We start from the raw sequence: 22,624 nt of genomic DNA, 5'->3' as shown, positions 1-22,624 counted from the left end.
AGCCACCTGCACCCACATACTGTATATGCACATACTGTACAATACAGTGAGATTTACGGTCGTATAGGTGTATGTGTGGAATGTGGACCCGACTGGTCCGACCAGACTGGGCTCAAATATCACTGCTTCTTTAACATGAGACATTTGATAACGTCTCTTTTCACACCAATTAGGATGCAGGGGGAATTTTACTTTATACTTTTTATACATTACGTTTTATTGTTGTTTGTTCAAGCTATGGGTCGAGAAAAGAGTTTTCTGTAACGTGATACCGCGTCGCGCCCTGTTTGCCTGGAAGCAGAAGTGGCTGCAGCAGTGAATGAGCTGTGGGAAAACTCAGAGAGACTCGTCTCATATCCACTGGAATCACTCTGCATCGTTTCCCATCGTCGCCCATCTTCTTCGCATAACTTCCACCTTTGTAGAATCGGATACTTCGCCGTCTGTCCCCGCCGCTCCGTCACCCTAATAGGGTCTTCAGGGGTCCACTGACAGCCTCCGTCCCTGCTCCTCCGTCTGTCCCTCACAACACTTTACCTCCCCTGTCTTTCTCCTCCTCAGCTCTATCTGATGTAATTACCTGATTATAGCTGTCTTTGTCACTCACCCACCCTCTCTCACCCTCTCTCACCCTCTCTCACCCTCTCTCACCCTCTTCTTGCTTTCCCTTCCTGCGTCTCCGTGTCCCCGCTTTGAAGGTCAGAGTTCAGCCCAGATAGCCAGGTACCATCAGGGGCCATTATATGTCTGATGACAGCAGAGGGGGGGGGGGCGCTGTCCTCCTTAGGTTTCCTACATTACAGGGAAACAGATCCTGATAATTCTACTAAAAAAAAAAAAAAAAAAAAAAGGATTATTCTGAAGAGAGAAGGGTCATTACCTGGTTCCAGGCACTGTTGTTGACGACTGTAAGCTGAAACACAGTACGGATAATACAGCAGGGGCACCTATATTACAGATAATACCACAGTCATCAAGGACATCTCCATGTGCATTAGTGAAGGAATTTAAATGAGGAAATCCAGGAAACTGGACATAACTTCTGGACTGGAGACACATGTCTTTGGTGAAGAATGTGCCACACAAGCCGACTGCCACGGTGGAATCTGTAGAATTATATCTTATTATTATCTTATATAAATTATATATATATATATATATAAATGAATATTAGTGCACAGCGACATAGATGAGCAAAATCAAGGCTTTTAGACATCGCAAAGACGCCGGTTCATTATTGGGATGAATCTATATTCAACAGCTCAGTCAAATACAAATATAAATACCAATACTTGATCCCAGATACCTCCACATGTGGCAAAATCTGAAGGCACCAGGTCTGACTTGATCATGACTTTCCTAACTTGCAAAAACCATATGTAACAATAAAAAGATAGAAATCCTCACATAGTTGTTTAATATTGTATTTAAGTAAATAATTCAACCACAGAAAACAGCATCGAAAATAAAGAGGAATCAAATCAAAAAGTCTCTGTAACCATAAAGTGCAGGAAACGTAAAATGAAATGAACATGAACATTTAAAATAAACATTTAATAGACATAATAAATCATACCTAGTTCAATCAAATTGACGAAATTAAGCAAAACGTTTTTTAAAAGCTTTTAGTCCGACTAAACTGTCGACAGTTTGTTGAATATTATTATTATTCGTGTGAATATATTGTGCTAAAATCACAATCTTTGCTATTATTTTTCTTACGCTAAACGAGTGTAACAATTCTTAAATTTAAATTTTAATGTTTTTTTACATATTTTATAGCATTGTAGCCTAAATTCTGAAATGTACTGTGTACAAAAACATTCCTAAAGTCTGAAATGTACTGTGTACAAAAACATTACGTCGCACCGTTAAAAAGTACATATAGAAAATACTAGACATTTTTCAGGTACTTTTAATGGGACTAATGCGACGCTGGAGTGGACTACCTGCTCCGTTTCATCTGATCTTTTTGGTTTTACCGACAGTCGTGGGCCGTGACGTGGAATGTTTCATCCATGAGTTCACTTTCTCCGTACACGTTCTTCCTCTCTTTGTTCGTATGGACCCTTATCTCGCTCCTTCCTCCCCTCGTAACCCCCTCTTTTTTTATCTACCGTCCTCTCCCTTCTCTCCAAATATGGCCAATTACTGAGCGGCTCGAAGCTGCTCTCCCCGAGGAGCCGTATAAACGGGGCTTTGTTTATAGACAGAGAAGTTCTTTTTCCTAAACCACAGTTTTAAAGGGATGTTGCACTGACGTTGGCTCTAGTAATTCTTATAATAAATATATATAAAAAAATTAAATTTAATGTCCTCCAAGTGAGTCGTTTCAACTTTGAAATTGTTAAATGTCGATATATATTGGAATAAAACAAAATCTTTGTTTTAGGTGAACACTGTGAGCTGAATGCATCTTCAGGCCGCTGCGTTCCAGGTGTGTGCAGAAACGGAGGCATGTGTGTCAACCGACCGTCGGGTGGGTTCATGTGCCAGTGTCCACCGGGGGAGTACGAGAAGCCCTACTGTGAGATGACCACCCGCAGCTTCCCCGGTCAGTCCTTCATCACCTTCAGAGGCCTGAGGCAGAGGTTCCACTTCACCGTCTCCTTCATGTGAGTTCTTCCTTCTTCCTCTGCGCCTTTTCATTCCCTCCATATTTGTTTGTTTCTTCTTCATCGGTGATGAAACCACAGACTGTCAAATGGGTCCTTTTTAATAACTGAGATTGGATTAAGCTCAAGACATCGACAAGTGATTGCACCTGTCACTCTCTTCACTTCTCCTCATGTTGCACAACCATCGCTGAAAAGGTTCTGTCATCATAGACAGTAACGAGAATGGAGAACGTTTGTTGCTGGAAAAAAAACATTTGGTGTAAAATAATAATAAAACAATTAGACATTTATTATTATTTATTCATATTTAACGAAATATAATTTTACCGAAAATATCACATTTGTAAGTATTTTTGAAATTTGTTTTTATTTCCAAAATGTATCAAGCAGGCCGGGCTGAACACACTAGCGGGCCGGTTATGGCCTGCGGACCCTATGTTTGACACCCCTGTTATAGAATAACACCTCCTGGCTGTAAATCACCTTAGTGGTAGTTTTTGGTATTGCGACCTCACACATACATTACAATACATTTAGTCACACACACACACAGCAGTTCAGCTGTGTGTGTGTGTGACTAAATGTATTGTAACGTAATCTAAAAATTAACGAAGCGCGAAAGAATTGCACAAATGAACGCGGCCCAGTTAGTGAAGTGTGCGTCAGCTGCCATACGCCCAAACGAGTACGAACTTTTCTATCGTATCTGTCACTAAATGTGACTTTGTGCAGAACAAATAAGGTAAATTGTCCGAGTCGCTGTTGAACATGTCAGAGTGAGAAAGGTTTCATTGTGCGGTGAAAACAGGAAAGGCTGTGATGAGTTTCCCTTATCGGTGTTTGGCTACAGCCGCTCCTGACTTCCTGTCCTGACGGCCTCGCTGGCATCTGCCGGCTGACTCCTCTGCCCCTCACCTTGTTCTGCTAACACACTAACACACCGACAGCCTCTGTGTGTGAACTTTGTGCCCTCGCAGAACAAAGGTACCACACCGTACCTTTCTTCTCTTTCTCCCACATGAACGACACGTCCATGCATCGTCCAAGGCAGAGGAACTGTTTCCTGTCTGCGCCGCCACCAGCGTTACACATCCTTCCTCTTCTTTCCGGGCGACTTTTCCTCAAAAGTTCCTGAAGTTCTTTTCATGTCACAGCGTCTGTATCTTCAGGGCACTTCAGCGCTCGGTGACGGTCTGTTTGACTTGGAGATTCAACAGGAAACGCGAGCTTTAGAAAAGGAAAACAAATGGAATTCATGGTGTTGGTTTAACGGGTGCAAGTTCAACATGGGCTGTTGACGCTGTGGGCTGAGATGAAAAGATAAATAACCAAGAAATGTTAATGTTTGCAGGTTTGCAACCCGAGAAAGAAACGCCCTGCTCCTGTACAACGGCAGGTTCAACGAGAAACACGACTTCATCGCCCTGGAAATCATTGATGAGCAGATCCAGCTGACCTTCTCTGGAGGTTAGGCCTCATCATGAGTATCCGTGTGTGTCTTTTGTGTCACCGTGCACCAAGTTTGAGTTTGAACATGTTTGTGTGTGTGTGTGTGTTTGTGTAGTTTCTCCACATGTAGGTGAGGAATGGGTGTGTTACTATTTTGAAAGCAGTTGCTTCCACAGAGTATGAGCTGTCGCACTGATTTATGGTGGCCAGTACACACACTCTCACTCATGAAAATATATATATAAAAAAGTAAATATACATACATATATTCATGATGAACATAAACCATGACCAATCACAATCAGCCGTCGTTGTTTCCATTGTCTCTCTCTTTTACTCTTCACAAAAGTAACAACAAGTCCATTAGAACTTTAACTAGAACTCATTACTAAAACGATCACCAGAAATTAAAGTATTATGAATAACTTGCTTCTACCCTGCAACCCAAACCTGCAACTGAAACTCAAACAAAAAATAATAATTATGCACCACAACAACAAACCAAAATAAAAACATTACAACATTCTCCAAATATTAACCCTAAACTTGTGTTCTGTGACTGTAAAAAGACAGCACAACTGCAGATGAAGACACCACCATACACTCCTAGTGATCTGTAAAAATTCACAGAGAGTGAATTCACAAACAGAATCTCATAACTGTTAGATTAGAGATCAAACACATATTTATTTATTTACTGCGCTGCTGACGGTTTGTTTTCAAAGTCGGTCCACTTTCCCATGGTTCCTGACACCAAGAAATCCAGTTTAATATAATTAGGTTGGGTGAAGCCAGTCCAGGACCGAGGCCAAGTCCTTGTGCCGAGTCTGGAACAGGACTAAATACCAACGGCATGAATCATTACATCAGACACCTGGTTATAAGTGAAGGAAAACAGTGTTTTCATTTCAATCTTCAGCTTTGTTTTGGTTATGTTTAGAACTCATTAACTTATTAACACCAACAGAGTTTTTTGTTGTTGTTGTTGTCATTGTTATTGTATGGTTATTGTATTAGTGATTTGTAGAGCTGTAGATTCCTGCTCAGGTCGCTCCTGCCCTTGACAAACAGACTAATCCCCCCCCCCCGTGTCGGTTGTTCCTTCGTTCTTCCACGGTTTCCTCAATGAGAGCCATTGATGCCGCGGACGAACACCGGTTTCCCTAACACTTGATTTATGACCCAGTGTGTGTGTTAGAGAATATTAATCTACAGATGTCAGATTCAGATATGCAGAGAGTCATTTATTAACAACCGACGTAAAATGAGTTTGCGTTCATTGTAGGAGCTTACTCATAAATATATATGTATATTTCAATATATATTTGGATAAACTTTTCATTGTAGGAGCTTAGTTACAGTTAAATATATATATATATTTCAATATATATTTGGATAAACTTGACTCAGCTCAACACATTGTATTTCTGCAGTTATGGCCTTTTTTTTTTCTTTTTTTTTTAAATGTGACCAGCAGTTAATTGTTTGCTAACAAATGTCAGTTTGTCTTTCTTCAAACTACAGACAGACACTGAGTCTTTGTTCTGTTTTGTTTTTTTCACCGGTTAATGAAAGTAAAAATAAGGAGTTGAACAAAACAGGTCTGATCTGATCTGGCTCCGTGTCAATCACATATCATTTCTGTTGTAATGATTACGTAAGAATGTTGTGTGTGTAACTCTTTGAGTCACGTGTTACCGACTCACAGACGGACTGTTTTATTTATTTTGATCTGTTCCTCCTTCTCCTTATTCACTCCGTACGCCTCTTGTCTTTTTTTGTGGCTCAGGTGAGACAAAGACCACAGTGTCTCCCTTCATCCCTGGTGGAGTCAGCGACGGCCAGTGGCACTCTGTTCAGCTCCATTACTACAACAAGGTAAGAAACTTAAACTAAAACCCGCCCATTGGCTGCGGCCTCTACGGCCTGTTTTATCTCCATTTCACAGAATGGAGAAAAATATTTTAGATGCAGGAAAAAAAAAAGTTGCATTGCCCTTTAAGAGTGCAGCTCGAACTGAAGCAGCGATGAACATGTGAATGGTGTTTTTTTTCCAAAGCACTTGACCTTGACGCCTGATTTTTATCTCAAAGCTCTGACTGGTGACATTTACCCTGCCAGGGTTCACTGCATAAGCCTGGACTCAGGGGCAAAGGTCAAAAGTTCATGAGACTGACAGCTGACAGCACACGGGTGTTTTTGTGTCTTGTCGTCCGCTGGTTTAACCACCGACCTGGTGATTTTTCTGCTACGTCAGGACACCTCACATTTTAATTTTTTTAATTATTTTTCCTGAGACGTTCCCACGCAGCTCCGATCTCCAAAAAGAGGCAGCGATTATTTGGCGGCTCGGCTCATGTGACCACTTTAGTTGTAACATCATATTTGAGGAGCTGACACGGCTTTCACCGGTCGGTGTTGTTTTCTAACAAACTTCCACAGCCTCCGGGCAATGCTTTCTTAAAACATTAAACCCGACAGGAAATAAGATAACGCTGACCTCCTGAGCAAGTACTGCACAGTAGTAGTACAGTACTACAGTACATCCTGTACATCCTATAGTTTTTCTAATTTCCTCATAGTTTTTTTTATTGTTTTTTGCCCCTTTTGTGTATATTATTCTACCACACACTTCCAACAAAATGCTTCTCAGACGACATATTATTTTCATATGTTCAAGCTTCTTAAAGTTAGTGTTCTCACAGGTTTGTGGCCTAGCAAGGTTGAAAGTTTAAAACAACTGTACATGCCATAGGCACAATCCTACAATAGTTCTGCCTCCCCTTGCAGGGGCCTGCCCCTTACTTTGAGAACCGCAGGCTTAGCAAGGTTAAAGTTTGAAACAACTGTACATGCCATAGGCACAATTTCTTTTTCTTCTTATGTTATAGACGTGTTTGTTGGCAATATTCTGGTGATAGTATATGTATCGCGATACGTATTCGTACGATATATTGCGATATATAAGACACAATGCTGTTCCGTCCGAACATTAGGCTATGAAAATTGGAACACAGGGATCTACATTTGTATTCACTAGAGAAGAAAAAATAAAAATGAAATGAAATTTCAAAAAGATTAATGCAGTGCTGTAGAATATCGATATGATATCGTTAAGTGAAGTATCGTGAGAAGTATCGCAACCCTATTACATTAGTATGTCTTCTCGATTAATGCAGTGCTGTAGAATTTGGATATGATATTGTGAAATCAAATATTGGGAAATTTTATTGTGTATCAATGTTTTCTTGCAACCCTATTACATTAGTATGTCTTCTTAAAATGAGTCTTCTCACAACGCTGTAGCGCCCTGCACAAGTTCTGCCCCCATTATGGGGGCCCGCCCCACACTTTGAGAACCACTGGCTTCACACCAAAACCTAAAAGCTGATAAATCATGTAAGAGATGACCAATATCCTTCTCGTGTTGTAGCGTCATAGAGATGTTCACAGACGCTCACAGGTTTGAATATGCTATGCTATGATGACAGGAGGGAAACCTGACCCTCCTGATGTCACCTTTGTCCTCACATCTCTCCTTCTGGACATCTGTCCTTCAACTGTCCGTCGCTGGGAGCTGCATTCTCGCTGTCTCGACCTCAGACATCCATCATAGCATAGTCCGCTGCAGCCTCGGCGTGTTAAAAGGAATACCTCGACTTTTTTTTTTAGCCTGCTGTGGGCAGCGTCTCCCATTTCACATGTTGTTTTGCCTCCGTCCTGTGTACGGCCGTACATCACAGGGGATGAGAGAGAGGCGACGCTGTCCCCCGTGTTGGCTGCAGGGTTACACCTGTATCTATTGTCTGGGTGTGAATGTCTCGCTGTGTTCGACCACTGCGTTCATGATGATGTCACAGACAACGGTTGAACCCTGTGTGGACAACACTGTGTTTGTCTCTTGACAGCCACAGATACTGGACGAGGTGTGTTTGGAAAATACCCCGGCCTTTTGTTTTTTTAAGATTTTTCTGTGTCGTAACAGAGCGACACACGTGACATCTGCACCAGCAGGGTCACATGGTTCTGTAGTTTACAAATATAATGTGACCCTGTGCCTTGTGCGGTGTGCGTTTCTCCGATGTCCTTCTCAGTTCACGCCCGTCATTGGCGGAGCAGGTGACACATTCCCTTTAAATTAACCCCCGAGGCCCAGTGCAGCACTGGTCCAGGGTCAGCTTTTCTTCACTTGTTGACTGATCAGAAGTCAGATTGACTGATGGTAATCGAGCAGTTGCCCCAGGGCATCAGTGGAAACGTATATGGCAGAAAGAGGTAATGTTCTCACAGTAGATTTGAGGTGTTGACGTGTGAATATATGGACCAGGACGCAGACACAGACCTTACTCTGCCGCACGTGAAACACAAACAGGCTGAAGTTTGTCATTAAGACACGACGCCTGGAGAGACTGGAGATCAATTCTTCACCTGTGATGTCATCTGAGTTTATGTCCTTTTGAACACAAACACACGGAAATCACACACACACATTTAACATGCTGTGATCTGTGGACATTTTGGACAAGTTTTTATGATTAATAACCAGCTGCACCTTGTATCATAAACAGTATAGTGTTGCTTGTGACAAATGCATGACAAGTTTGCTTAAAATTTTTCTTTTTTTTTTCTTCTAAACGAAGCTCTGAACGTCTTCATCTGTTGCCACAACAGACTGTTAAATGACAGACAGATTCACAAACACAAATTGAAAGAAAATTTCAAAAATAATTATATTGAAAATGACACCGTAAGTAGATACTTTTAAAACATTTTTTTTTAATTTGGTGTTCTTAAATGGTGGGTCGTGGCCCAAACATAGGTCATTGCTGTTGAATTGTATAAATACTGCCCTGTTTTAAAACACCGTTCTTCCCTGTTTACTTTCTTTCTTCTTTTTTTTTATTAAATATCACTTCTCCTTTTTTTTAACCTCTATTAGTAGAATTTGGTAAATTTCCTTTAGTCTTTAAGTGAGTTGCAACAATGAAATCAACTTAAGGGGGAAGCGAGGAGGTTATTCGTCCGCGTTAGCGTCCACTCGTCCCATCTTTTCAGTTCACACGCTGACGCCCACAGTGATTCACAGATGGTGATTTACTGGGTCAGATGATGAGGCGGTTTATGTGGTACCAACTTGTACAAGTGTCCCAGTGAAACTCTACTGTTCTCCTTGTAAACTCCCCCCCCACAACAAAACAAAAAAATACAGGTCAAAGGTCAGGGGGGAGGGTTGGCATGACAACAGACATGAACTTTGTCATTGTCATTGTTGTGGTGATCTGGGTCGTTTGGAAGGTGGTGAATGCATGTTTAGCATCTGTGGGGGAGAGGAGGGGGGGGCCCAGATAAAGACATACTCAATGTGTGTGTGTGTGTGTGTGTGTGTGTGTGTGTGTTGTGTTTTGGACGTGTGCTTATATCCCTGCCATGGTTGGGAATGTTGCTGAACAAAACAGGGAACGTTGAGAGATTTTTAAAATTCCAAGGTGTAACATTCAAGGACCCTTAACTGTGTCACTGTGTCAGTGTGGCCGCTCTACACAGGAAACACACACACACACACACACACAGAGAGAGAGAGATAAGGCCCAAAGACAGGCTGGCGTGGAGCGGCAGGAGGCTTTGTCTTTCACTATTGATGTGCGTAGTGACAGGAAACAAATGTTGTTGGTCACAGGAAATGATGTTATTTGGCCCACCAGTGGACAGGAAGTGTGATGTATCAGGACTGTGTTTGCTGCCACACCTGCATGGACTACACCCAGATCAGAAGAGCTTTCGGTTTTTTCATAATTTCTTACAAACAAAATAAAGAGATTGAATAAAGAGATGCAGATTAGATTAGATTAAAAGTGGAGTTGTGTTGTGTTGTGTATTGGATTATCTGTGAAGATTCAAAGATGTCTGAATATGATGCCACATGGAGAAATGTCATTGCATTCATTAACAAATTGGACATCTGTTCATTATCACAATCCCGTCTGCCTTTGATTGACTCTGTCACCAGGGTCAAACAAAAACAACCATCCACTGTCACACCCGCGTTGGCTGGACTCCCAACTCTGGCTGAGTCACCAACAGCAAACTATTAGCCTCAGCTTTAAATAAGTAGTTCCATTACTCTTCATGTGATTCAGACCCGTGTTGTCAGTTTCAGCCCAGGCAGACTGTGAGTTAGCCAAAGCCCTGTGTTAATACTGTGACACCGTGGAGTATGGAGCTGTGATATTTACAGCCAGCGGTGTGTGCACCACATTCCCAGACGGGCTCTTATCACCCGCGGTAACCAGGAGTTCACCCTCTCTGCCGGGGCAGTTTCTTCGCAGCTCTCACGCCGGGGCTATTTGGATAGCAGCAATTTAATCGTAAGAACGCACGTGCGAATTGCCTCTCAGCAGAGCTCCAAGTGCTCCGCGGAATATGTCATGCATGTAGTTGAACATTCCTCCTGTGATGAACGCCGACGGGAACCGAGCCACTCAGCAGAATCTGGGAGCCTGTAGCAACTGCTGTTCTCCTAAAACGATCATGGTTTCAGACACTTAGATCAGACACTGATCTGACTGTGAAGTTCACGGATCTGCAGATTAGTGGGTGACGGGGTTGAAATGAGGCCGTGACGTCAGCAGTAGGTCACACAGGGAAGTGGCTTGGTTGTGGGGCTGCATGTCTAACGCGGTGTGTGTGTCTCCCTCTCCCAGGACGGGGGGAGTCTGATGGACTCCAGTGGGGCTCTGCTGCTCCCGCTCTTTACTGCCTGGCTGGAGCTCAATCAGAAGGAGGTAACCTCTGACCTCTAGCCTAGTCCCCACTGGTGTCTTTTTATTTTTTCTCTTGGGCTCCTATTTAGTCCTTGTTCTGCTTCTGGTCTGCTGGACTAACTCTACTGTACATGCTCACCTCCCGTATGGGGGTAACATGGTGTCTAACTGTGGTGTAGTGTAGACTCTGGTCTGGTGTGGACTGTGGATGTTCTTCACGAGGTTCTGGTGCCTCGGTTGGTTGTAGTCTGGCTGTTGAAAGTGTGCAGAAACTTTTGTTTTCTTTCCCCTTGTTTCCCTGGTTTATCTCTGGAGTGACCAGCATTGTTTGTTTGTTTTTTTTGTATTTAACTGTAAAAAGCTGCGAATCTCCCGCAGAGTAACAGGCTAAACCAGTAAAATATTGTTTACATCCTGCTTTTCACATTTGCCAACTTCTCATGGTTAAAAAACTTGAATATATCCATCAACAACTATAGACATATCACTGAAAGTGTGATGTATTTATCTTGCTTCGACCGGGCTACGATAGCTTTTCGCCCCAAAAGGGGGTGCACGCCCCCCATTTTGAGAACCCGTGCCTTAGCGTAAGAAGATCACCAGTTTGCTGGTTCGATCCCTGATGTTTCTGTGCAGAGTTTCCATGAGAAAAAGTTCTTGTTCCTGTCTTTTATGAACAAGAATTTCCCCAGTTTGGGATCAATAAAGTTCATAAAATAATTTTTTAAAAATATATAAAATAAATGTTCTCTCCGTAAAGTTCATAAAATATTTTTAAAAAAATATATAAAATAAATGTTCTCTCCTAAACTCCACAAAGTCCATCAGTCTGATGGTTATTGACAGTTAATCTATTACTACTACTGTCTGTTTCTCATTTCCCTCCACTCTTATCTTCCCTCTGTCCTGTTGTGATGTGTGTGTCACACACCTCACGTAGCATGACCTAAACCACTTCCTAGCGTTAGGAGAAACAGGCAGAGCTGGGAATTTGGAACCGATGGGAATCGTACAGATGAAGGACTGTAAAGAACTGAAGCCGAAACAAAGAGGAAAAACAGAAACACAGTCAACAACCCTAAACCCAGGGCAACGAAGATGCACCTTCTCATCTTCTCTTTCTTATCTTCTTCTATTGTATACATTTTCTTATCTCTTGTCCCACCAAACACGGGCGCCAACCCCGCCGCTTCTCACGGCTCACTGTTTATATACTGACTAAGCCAAGAGTTTGGTCAGAAGATTGATGCTGCCGTCATATCTGGAGGTCACACATGGACCAGCGGGGATTAACGTTAAGTCAGGCCTTTATTGTGTGGTTTAAAAAAAGGATGTGTTTGATATAAAGAGATGGAATCCATCATTGTAGGAGACTGTCAGAAAACACAGCACGGTGCATGAGATATCACTGAGTGTTTATATATGTAACTGTAACTGTAGTGTCATGAAGGAGTTTTAAAAAAAACTAAATTTACTGAAGTTAGTTTGAAGGAGACATGGACAAAAACTAAATCAATGAATCAAGTGTGGTGTCATGAAGGAGTTTTTTGTTTTTACTAAATTAAGTTAGTTTGAGGGAGAGATGGACAAAAACTAAATCAATGAATCAAACTTTGAAAGAATAATGGAAGAAAGTCATTGTTTTTCAAAATAAAATACCACGCAACTCACTTAATTTTCCAAAGTGAACTATCGAGGTATTAATAAAGTTCTATCGATCTATATATCTATCTAAATTAAATTTAATATACTTTTTTTTTCGTTCTGTGTGTCCTGGTACTAAATGAACCACGCCCACATACGGTCCCCTGCCCAGAGGTTGGTTCCCCTTTTGTATTCAAGGAGACCAGTGGTGTCATAAAGAATAGACAGAGTAAGAAGAGGAGGAAAAAAAAAAATAAAACATCACCCAGACAAAAGCTGTCTGTAAAATATGCCCCGACAAAAAGCCCTAATGACATCAATCAGAACCTAATGGCCCTCGTGTGTAGTGTAGTGTAGTGTAGTGTAGTGTAGTGTAGTGTAGTGTAGTGTAGTGTAGTGTAGTGTACACTCAGGTGACGGCGTTGGTCGAGTCGTGAAAGGAATTTGTACAAACATAGTTTGGACGAGGATTCGGTTTCCCTCGCCTTAGTTGTGCTGCGTGTTCAAAGCTTCAGTCCAACAATGGCTTCTGTCCGTGGGCTGTGGAGATCGATAGGAGTGTGAGGACCAGACAAAGCAGCAGCAACATGTCGCCATGAAAACGGGACATGATAGATCTGTGTAGAGCCTGTGGACACTCGGAGGGTCTGACCGTGTGTGTGTGTGTGTTGGAATCATTCACACTTCTAGGCTTACATAGCCACAGGGCAGGTGAGGTAATGTGGACATGATAGAGTCTGCCAGAGGGGAGGTGGGACACACTAGCCGGTGCATGACAGGGCAACAAACATGCATGCAAACACACTCACACACACACTCTCTCTCTTGCATCTCAGGTTCATCAGATGGGTGTAACAATAAGGCACTCGTGGCCGAGGCCAAATAAAACATCAACACTCCGCAGCTCTTTTCCTCCGTTATCAAAATGAACTGAGTGTCTGCATCTATCACCGCTACTATCAGGCTTCCTGTCACACACACACACATATTTACACACACATACACACACACGCACATACACAGTAACACAAAGGCATGGCCGATGGCCATTCAACACACTGTTCAAACATTACAAACACATTATGCAGACATCCTTCCCAAACACACGCGCAGAGGCACAATCACCATCAAGAATTCCCTTTACACACACACACATGCACACACACATGCTCTGTTTAAGTTATTAAAACTATCTATTTATCTAATTATTCTTATTGACTCAACTTCCATTCACTTGTACACGACTAGAACGCTGTCTGTTAAAAATAAAAAGTACTGAAAAAGTTCCTCATGAAACAAAAACAAAAACAAGTTCAAAATTAATTAAAAAATGAACTGTACAAAAGTAATGACTTGATTTTTTTAAATACAAGGATTTTGATTTCTAACTATATTATATTTATATATGTATATGTATTTTATATAAAAAAATATATATATATAAATATATATACATATATTTTATACATTATATATACATTATATACATTATATATGTGTTTAAATATATGTATATTATATATACATATATTATATATGTATATATGTGTATATATATTATATATGTATACATGTATGTGTATATATGTATATATATATGTATTTTATATATTTATATATTTGTATGTGATTTGTACTAATAGGTTATTGTTTTTCACCACAACTGTACCAGAGGTGTACAGCTCCAGAGTTAGTGGATGCTCCGTACTTTTTTAACCCAGGGACAGGGGTGTGACCTTGACCGTCCAGCTGTCGTTAGCCTCAGGTGTCGATTAGTTCAATACGCACCTGACAAATATATGTACAAGCCTTGAAAACCAACTGTTATATTTGTCTGTCGAGTTGTGACACTTTGACATTAAGTTTCTTCAAACTGTCTTTCGTCATCTCTCGAGCTAAGGCACCTCAGCTGTGTTTTTGGCACCCCCTGTAGGATAAGGTAAGGTTAAAGGTCGTTTGTTTCCAAAGGCTAACAGTTATTTAGAAATTAAGCTCTGTTCCATTAGAGTCAGAAGGTAAAAATTTTTTTTGCTAATTAAGAAAACACGCACGTACAGGTCATGAGGTCAGCAGTTACTCAGTGTTTTTGGTGGATTTTTATTTTTCACTAAGCCGTTAAGTTCTTCTACCTGTAACTCAATCTGTCTTCAGCGTTGCTTTTTGTCCGGGGCCGCGGGTCCCGTTGACTTATTATGTCAGCATTGACGGACAGCCCCGTGCTAATAGAGGTGTCTGTGTGTGTGTGCCGCTGTTGGTGGGAGTGTGAGTGCGAGTGTTCTTTGTGGAGAACGGTTGCCTGTCGTTAAGGGAAGGTCTGGCTGTTTTGATTGCGGTTGGCACAGTTATAGTCGTCGGTTGAGAGGTTTTTTTTTTGTGCATGTGAGTGGGTGTTTGTTTTATGTGTGTGTGTGTGTGTGCGCGCGTGTGTGTGTGTTTCTGGGCTAAGGGCGTCCGTCGCCGCCTTCTTCTCCTTTGTGGCTAGCTGTGGGGATCAAGTGTGTTGCCATGGCTGCGGCAAGCCCATCGCCCCTGGAGACGACACCTGAGAGAGAGGGAATCTTCAGTAGGTCAGAGTCAGAGTCAGAGTCAGAGTCAGAGTCAGAGTCAGAGTCAGACGGAGGGCACAGAACAGACCCTTCAGAGTCTGAAAAAAAATGTTTTCCCTTCCTAAGAGTCATTTTTCTTTGTTAAAATAGACACAAGACCCATGAAGTACCAATAAAACAATAAAATGAATGAGCACAATAAGGCTTTAAAGCTAAAATGTGCTAATAAGCTAACAGCTAGTTGTTTACCTTTTCCAAAGTCTATTTTTTAGATAGAATTCTGTGGCTTTTTTAGATTTCCAGTGTAGTCCAGTCCAGTGGCCAACCTTTACCTCCTTTTGTTAACAGTTAGCTGGTGGCTATTCTTTGATCAGTTCAAGCAAGAGCTGTTTTTTTTTATTGTATTTTGGGGTAGATTTTGATACAATAGTTTAGCATTTATAGACAAATGTTTTGCTTTTCTTTTGGGAAACTTTTTTTTTGCATTTAGACACAATTGACACCTTTTTAGGTAATTAAAAAATTACATTTTTCACATCTGTTTGGCATTTTTAGGCAAATGTTTCACTAAAAATACAGAGATTTTAACATCCATTTGCTAATTTCTAGCATAGACAGTGCTGAATTGGATTTTTCTAACTTGATTTTTTTTATTAAATAAAAAATTATGATTTAACCCGGTGCTCACGGAGGAAGTTTTAATGCAAAAAAGTGTCATTTAGGAAACACCCGAAGGTGTTTCAGATGTTTTAAAGTTTGAATGTTTACAGTAGAACAGGTTTCTTAAATACTCAGCACTAAATACTGTAAATTAGTACAGCTGTGATACTCGTGTGTCTGTACGACAGTGTGTATAAATAAACAGTCGACAGATCGGACGTGTATCTGTCTGCGTGACATATGTTCAGACTGTGTAAGAGCAGATTCATCGTTGCTGCCTATGTCCATGAAATAGATGTGAAGTTTGAGGACACACTCCGACAGCTGCACACTGACCCAACATTACACGCACACACAAACACGTTCTCTACGCACACGACAGCTGCACACGCCGTTCTGCAAATGGATCCTGGAGTTGATGAGTCTGAGATGATGTTTTTCTTTTTTTTTTTAATTTTTAACTTTGAAAAACACTGTTATAAAGTGTACAGTACAATGTAATATTCTTCTCTAGCGCCCCCTACAGCCCTTAAAAAAAGATGAAGCTGAGAATGAAGAAGAATGAATGAAGTGTTTTTTGTCATGATTTCATTCCTTGATAAAGAAAGTTTTATTGTAGTTGTGACAGCGTTGACAACAGAGAATAACAGACAGGAAATGAGATCAGATGGACAAATAAAAAAGAGGAGCAGTGATGTCAGAGGTGTAGTAGCTTCTCTCTGTCCTTTTTGTGGCGTCGGTGGAAGGAAACAGGACATACCGACGGGAGGGGCAGGGGCAGATGACAATAAAAACTGCCCCTGGGTCGGAAAATCTTCAGGAGCAAACAGAAAACACTGCAGCCTCTGTCGCTCCTTTTCTCTGCCGTCTGCCGGCAGAGTCCCCTTTGTCCCTGTCTTCCAGTGTCTCATTTCTGCTCCGTCTGCTTCACAGTTTTTTTTTCTGCTTTTCACCTTCTTTATCCTCGCTTCCTTTGCTCTGCGTCTCTGCCAGTATCTCATTACTTTAATCCGATTAATACAGGAAACGCACATGCTAACACGTTAGCTCTGCACCAGCGCTCTTCTCAATCTCTTTATTTGATCTCCTGAGAAACAATAACTCATCTGACCTAAAGTCACATGACTTCCATATTCTATTTTAACATCAGGAGTTAGTACTACTACTTCAGGGCCTTCAAAGTTTTTTTAACTTGCCGTCACTCAAACATCTCAACCAATGACCAGCAAGTGGGCTGGAAGTACAAGAACATTAGAAAATATTCATATTTAATGAAATATAATTTAACAAAACATCACCAACATATAGTGTTTGTGCTTTTTTTTTTTCATTTTCAAAATTCATCAAGTGGGCCGGTTTTGGCCCACGGGCCGTATGTTTGCCACCCCTTATGTAAACACATCACTGTCATCAGGCCTGGGCTCCGCGGTCCTATTTGTCATGTGTTCCTGTGGTGCGGAGGTCAACTGCCCTCTAGGGGGAGATACCAGAGCGATCTGTCTAATCCTGCCAGCCACTGTGAGCGGATCACGGCAGAAAAACAAAAGATTATTCATGATTTAACGTGAATAATTACAGAAGCGGTGATGGTTTCAAACGGATGCTGGAGCTTTTTTTTTGTGCGGCCCATTGTTGTTTCCTTTTAATCTGCGGTCTCGAGGTTAGAAATCACAGGGAACTCCTGTGAAGTTTCCTGAGCCGATCCACGTTTTCTCAGATCAACATTTTGTTGGCTACGAGCGCTAAAGGAGGAATTAACTTTCATCGTAATCTTTAGTCGTGGGCACAAACACAATGGGCTGTTTGTCACATTGAAGCCAGCAGGGGCTGGTGTACTTCCACTGTAGGCCGCCAGGAGTTCTTCAGTGAACTATGAGTCTAAACCAGTGGTTCACCACCCTCCCATTTTCATCATCGAGCCCCTTAAAACTTCAATTTTTTTTTAAAATCACTGTAAAGTGATATTTCCACAGAGAGAAAACTGAAATAAAGTTACAAATTAGTAGATTTTTCCGACTGCCCAGTTCTGTGAAACTCAATTATCAGTTTTACTTTTTCATATTTTCCTTGACATTTTTGTTCTGGCACTACAGCCTTCTAATTGGGTCTGTTATGTCTCTGTTTTTCAGCCTAACATCGGGCGTCTTGGCATCCCACATGGGCCGTCCGGTGAGAAGGTGGCGGTGGTGGCGGTGGACGACTGTGACATCTCCATGGCCATTCGATTTGGGAAACAGATCGGAAACTACTCCTGTGCAGCCCAGGGAACGCAGACCGGACAGAAGAAGTAAAAATGAATTTCACATTTATATTAATGTAACCAAAGGCTTCAATAATGGAACCGTTCTTGACTGGGAAAGAGGAGTCAAGGTCCTCAGTTCAGAGCAGGGCCTCTGTGTAACTAAGACTAACCTGGAAGGCTTTAATAACCTTAATTACCACTAATCACTTAACTGTAATTCTTCTGTACTCTCCTGTAAAGACACAGTCATCACAACGCGAACTTACAGCGACTTACTACGTTGTTACCAAAGACTAATTGATTGTCACTGCAAATAGCGTGAGAGTTTTTTTTTTTAACTTTTTTTTTTTTTTCGGCGTGGAGCTGACATGCTGAGGCACATTTTAGTATGCAGGGTGGGGACAGGGCGAGGGACGGAACACTTCAAGGAGAGCTAATGAGGTTACATTCCAACCGAAACTTGTTACACAAGGAGCAGACACGGCGAGTTCAGATGACTCCCCGTGTGTGACTTTAACTGACTGTTCCTGACGGCGTGGTTAGTGGCAGTGATGGTGAAGTTCAAACACCTTCACGTGAGTGGCATTAAGACGGAGGAAGGTTTCCCACTAATCCACAAACAGTTGATTAATAGTACTACTCTACCAAAGATTAGACCAGCGGTTACCAAAGTGGGGGGCGGAACCCCTTGGGTGGCATGGAGATATTATAATTATAATATATAATAATTTTTCATTAGGAATATTTGTTTTAAAGTGTGTAAAACGTTGCATACCAAAAGTATCCTAAGGTAATAAAGGTCAGACAGAGTGTACGTGGTCAGCAGTATTTAGCCTGATTTTCACATGTCACCTACAGGTCACTGGACTTGACTGGACCCTTGTTGCTCGGCGGTGTTCCCAACCTGCCTGAGGATTTCCCGGTCCGGAATCGTAACTTTGTGGGCTGCATGAGGAACCTCACCATCGACAGCAAACCCATCGACATGGCTAGCTTCATCGCTAACAACGGCACCACGGAAGGTTCGCAGGCGCAAGTTCTCACAATTACAACTGAGGCGTCCATCTTGATGAGCATCGGTACCAGTTCATGCTAATGTTTGTTTTTGTCTCTCGTGCTCAGGTTGTCCCGCAAAGAAGAACTTTTGCACGAACGATGTGTGTCAGAACGGAGGAGTGTGCGTCAGCAAGTGGAACACCTACAGCTGCGACTGTCCCACCGGATACGGAGGCAAAAACTGTGAACAAGGTAGAAGAAAAAAACAGAAAAAACATAAATACAAATAAATACACAGAAAACAGGCCAGAGCCGGGATAAAAAAAACAAAATGTCATTTTCTACTACAGAGATACTTTATTCTTTTCTTTTCTTTATTTATTTTCCATCAGAATTAACTGGACCAACTCTGTCAGGAGTTTTCCCTCTTTTTTTTATTTCCAGCTCTGTGACTTTTAAAAGCATAAAGGCATGTATTTTGTATGAAGACATTTTTTGTAATTGGACCAACTCTGTCTTTAGTCTCTTGAGAACATTTTATCTTCTTTTTTTTTGTCTTTATTTCTAGCTCTGTGACTTTTGAAACCATAAAAGCATGTATTTTGTATGAAGACATTTTTTTTTTAAAAACCCACTGCTTTCAAACTGTTTAACTAATATTCTGCTGCTTCCACAATGTGACAACTTGATATAAAACTTTTATTAATTTTAATTTAATTTAAATTTAAACAAAAAAACCCCACTAGACTTCAACAGCATATTTTTATTAGTCAACATGAACTAACTAACTAATATAAAATAACCAATTTCTACCAAGGTAAAAGAAAAAGTTTCAGCCTAAAATAAAGCAAAATATAAAATATAGTTAAATAGGCATTAAAAATATATCATGTCCACTTTAAAATGTACAGTCCTGTGGCTGCTGCAGCTTCAGATAAAATCTGTTCCATAGTTTTGTCCCACATTAGTTTGGTACCGATCCTGAGAAATCGGTCATATTCTTATTAGAAATCAGTTTTTTTTTTAAACCGAGGTTGTTTGTGTACACACCTCGTGTTTATACAGTACCTACTGTATGTGTGTCTATGCATGTGTCTCGAGGACATCCAGGAAGCAGCGTCTCTGTGGGAGATTAGCTCTGATGCTGGGATTGTCAGGCTCCTCCCAGGACGGCGTCTGAGTCACGGTGCAGCTCCAGTGAAAAGTCTTCACTCGCTGCAGCACAGACACAAACACACAGCCTCAGGTTGTAAGATTTAGGACAAAGATCTGACTCTCTGACTCAGTCCTCATGACCTGGACTCAGAGGATGAAACAAAAGACACACACACACAGAGTCATTGTCAAGCGGCTCAGGTTACGGTGGTGCGAAACACTGTCTACATCCATGTGCCCAGTGAGAGATTAAAATCGTTTCTAGGAGGTAATAAATGTGTCGGTGTGTTCCTTTTAGCCGCAGGAACATAAAAGCACTGCAGCACCTTGTTTGGACCATGTAGCCATATCTCATGTTCTAATATGGTAAAAGGAGAACTCTGAGTTCCTCCTCCAGGCTTAACTCCCAAACAATGTACCGAGGTGTAAACGCTTCCTGTTGCCACCTTGTCTATGAGGTAGCTGCACAGTGCCCAGCTCCAGTATCCGGTGTCTGAGCTGTGCCAGGATCACAGAAGATTTTTTTTTTTTATAGCAGTACAGCTTTTTGTTTGATTTGATGCACCTCGTGTCACCTGACACAAGAACCTGGAGGGGCTTTACAGGCAAAACCAAACCGAATTGTTCACCAGAGCTGTAAGAAACATTTATAATCTCTAGTCATCATTTCAGTTCCAATAATAAGACTGAACTCTAGGCTAATGCTAATCTTAATCTTCACTCGGAGACATGTCCGTGCGGGTGTCATTAACCTGTTATGACAAGTTCACCTCGAGCTTGAAATTTTGGAAGTTTGTCAAACAAGTTGTTTCAATAGTTGCTTTTTTAGTAGTTCATTTGCACTAAATCGACAGTGACTACTTAAAAAAAAAAGTTAAAATAACAAGCATCTAGTCATTTTAATATTTGATAAAGGTTCCCAAACACCGGGTACCGGCCCACTATGGGGCCATAGTTCATATAGTCACTGTAAAAAAAAATCTTTTTTTTAAATGAACTATTGGAGGGATTATCCTTGACATAATTTTTTTTTTTTCAAAAAATAAGTTTTTGATGAGTTTTAAAAAATAGTGAAAAGGAAAGTTGTTTTTTTTCGAAAAATAAAAGTTTTTGCTGAGTTTTAAAAAATAGTGAAAAGGAAAAAAATTAAGAACTTTCAGATTCTTATTGTAAAAAAAGTGATTAGGTCACATCCCAAAACCTCTCTGAATAATATGTGCAGTTCAGAATCCCTGGTGAGTTCTTTTTTTCCACCACACCTTGACGACAGATCGTGAGGTTTCTTTTTCCACCACACCTTGACGACAGATCCATGAAAACATTTCCTTGGTCTGGTACAAGTGAAACAGAAGTGGTTACAGTCAGACTGATTGAATCCATTAATCTTGTCAAAATCACTGCAGCTCTTTGTCTCTGTCTTTGACACCAGCTTCACTAATGTGGGTGATAATTATGACAGAAAGAAATTCTCTAAACCTGTCTGTTCCTGTGCGTGATTCACTCGGAGACATCTGTTTTTTTTTATCAGAATCACATATATGATTCTATAAAACTGAAGCTCCATTTCTTCTTCTCTTTTGTTTTTCCTCTCGTAGTGATGCCGTCGCCGCAGTTCTTCGACGGCCAGGCGCTGGTTTCCTGGAGCGACCCTGACGTCACCGTGGCCATTCCCTGGTACATCGGCCTCATGTTCCGCACCAGGCAGCCGTCGGGCACTCTGATGCAGGCCAGTGTCGGGCCGTCCTCCACCATCAACCTCATGGTAAGGAATAAATGAATATTGTCGACAATCGGCAGCTCTGTCTTGGACGTGTGATTGTTGACTCGTCTTGTCTTCTACGCAGTTGAGGGAGAAGCAGGTGCGGATGGAGGTGCTGCTGAGGCAGAAGCTCGTGGCGTCACTCAGCTTCTCCCAAGTCCGCGTCAATGACGGGGAGTGGCATCACCTGCTGGTGGAGTTACGGAGTATGAAAGATGGGAAGGACATCAAGTACATGGCCACGGTGTCCCTGGATTATAATATGTACCAGGTACGGACGGTTGGGGGAAAAAAACAAGAACAGAAAATGTCAGCTTTTTGAAAAGTTACAGTTTTTAATTTTTTTAAAATTTTTATTCAGAAATCGGTGGAGATTGGTATTTTGTTTATTTTTTTTATTCAGAAATCGGTGGAGATTGGTAACGACCTGCCAGGTTTGAAGCTGAAAACTCTCCATGTCGGAGGTCTGCCCGGTGAGGGAAACCATGTCAGGAAAGGATTCGTTGGCTGCATACAGGTCAGTGTGTTTGTTGATCGTACGGTTGGTGCGTTGGTTTTTTTTCTTTCTTTCTTTCGCAACCTTCAACACTCGTGTGCTGTCCATCAGGGCGTGCGTATGGGAGAGACGTCCAACAACGTAGCCAACGTGAACATGGCTCAGGGCCTGAAGATCCGCGTGGAGGACGGCTGCGACGTGGACGACCCGTGCGACTCCAACATCTGTCCTGACAACAGCCACTGCAGCGACGACTGGAACTCGTACACCTGCGTCTGTGACCCAGGTGACCCTCACG

At 41.6% G+C, this 22,624-nt stretch overlaps 1 protein-coding gene across 3 annotated transcripts in view; it reads left to right on the top strand.

Moving 5' to 3' along the window:
- celsr1a (cadherin EGF LAG seven-pass G-type receptor 1a) overlaps positions 1-22,624 on the top strand; it is a 79,643-nt gene that overhangs the window by 39,568 nt on the left and 17,451 nt on the right. For all 3 annotated transcript variants that reach the window (XM_017034619.2, XM_008315919.3, XM_008315918.3), the window contains exons 5-14: positions 2,393-2,615; positions 3,970-4,085; positions 5,857-5,945; positions 17,808-17,965; positions 18,779-18,942; positions 19,043-19,168; positions 21,667-21,833; positions 21,916-22,101; positions 22,234-22,347; positions 22,438-22,612. In XM_017034619.2, the coding sequence (XP_016890108.1) occupies positions 2,393-2,615; positions 3,970-4,085; positions 5,857-5,945; positions 17,808-17,965; positions 18,779-18,942; positions 19,043-19,168; positions 21,667-21,833; positions 21,916-22,101; positions 22,234-22,347; positions 22,438-22,612 (1,518 nt within the window). The remainder of the gene's footprint in view (positions 1-2,392; positions 2,616-3,969; positions 4,086-5,856; positions 5,946-17,807; positions 17,966-18,778; positions 18,943-19,042; positions 19,169-21,666; positions 21,834-21,915; positions 22,102-22,233; positions 22,348-22,437; positions 22,613-22,624) is intronic.

This window comes from Cynoglossus semilaevis, chromosome 8 (genome assembly GCF_000523025.1).
Source record: "Cynoglossus semilaevis isolate Cse_v1.0 chromosome 8, Cse_v1.0, whole genome shotgun sequence".
NCBI classification, from domain to species: Eukaryota; Metazoa; Chordata; class Actinopteri; order Pleuronectiformes; family Cynoglossidae; genus Cynoglossus; species Cynoglossus semilaevis.
Note: the sequence above shows the minus strand (reverse complement) of the source record. Positions and strands in the feature narration are given on the sequence as shown.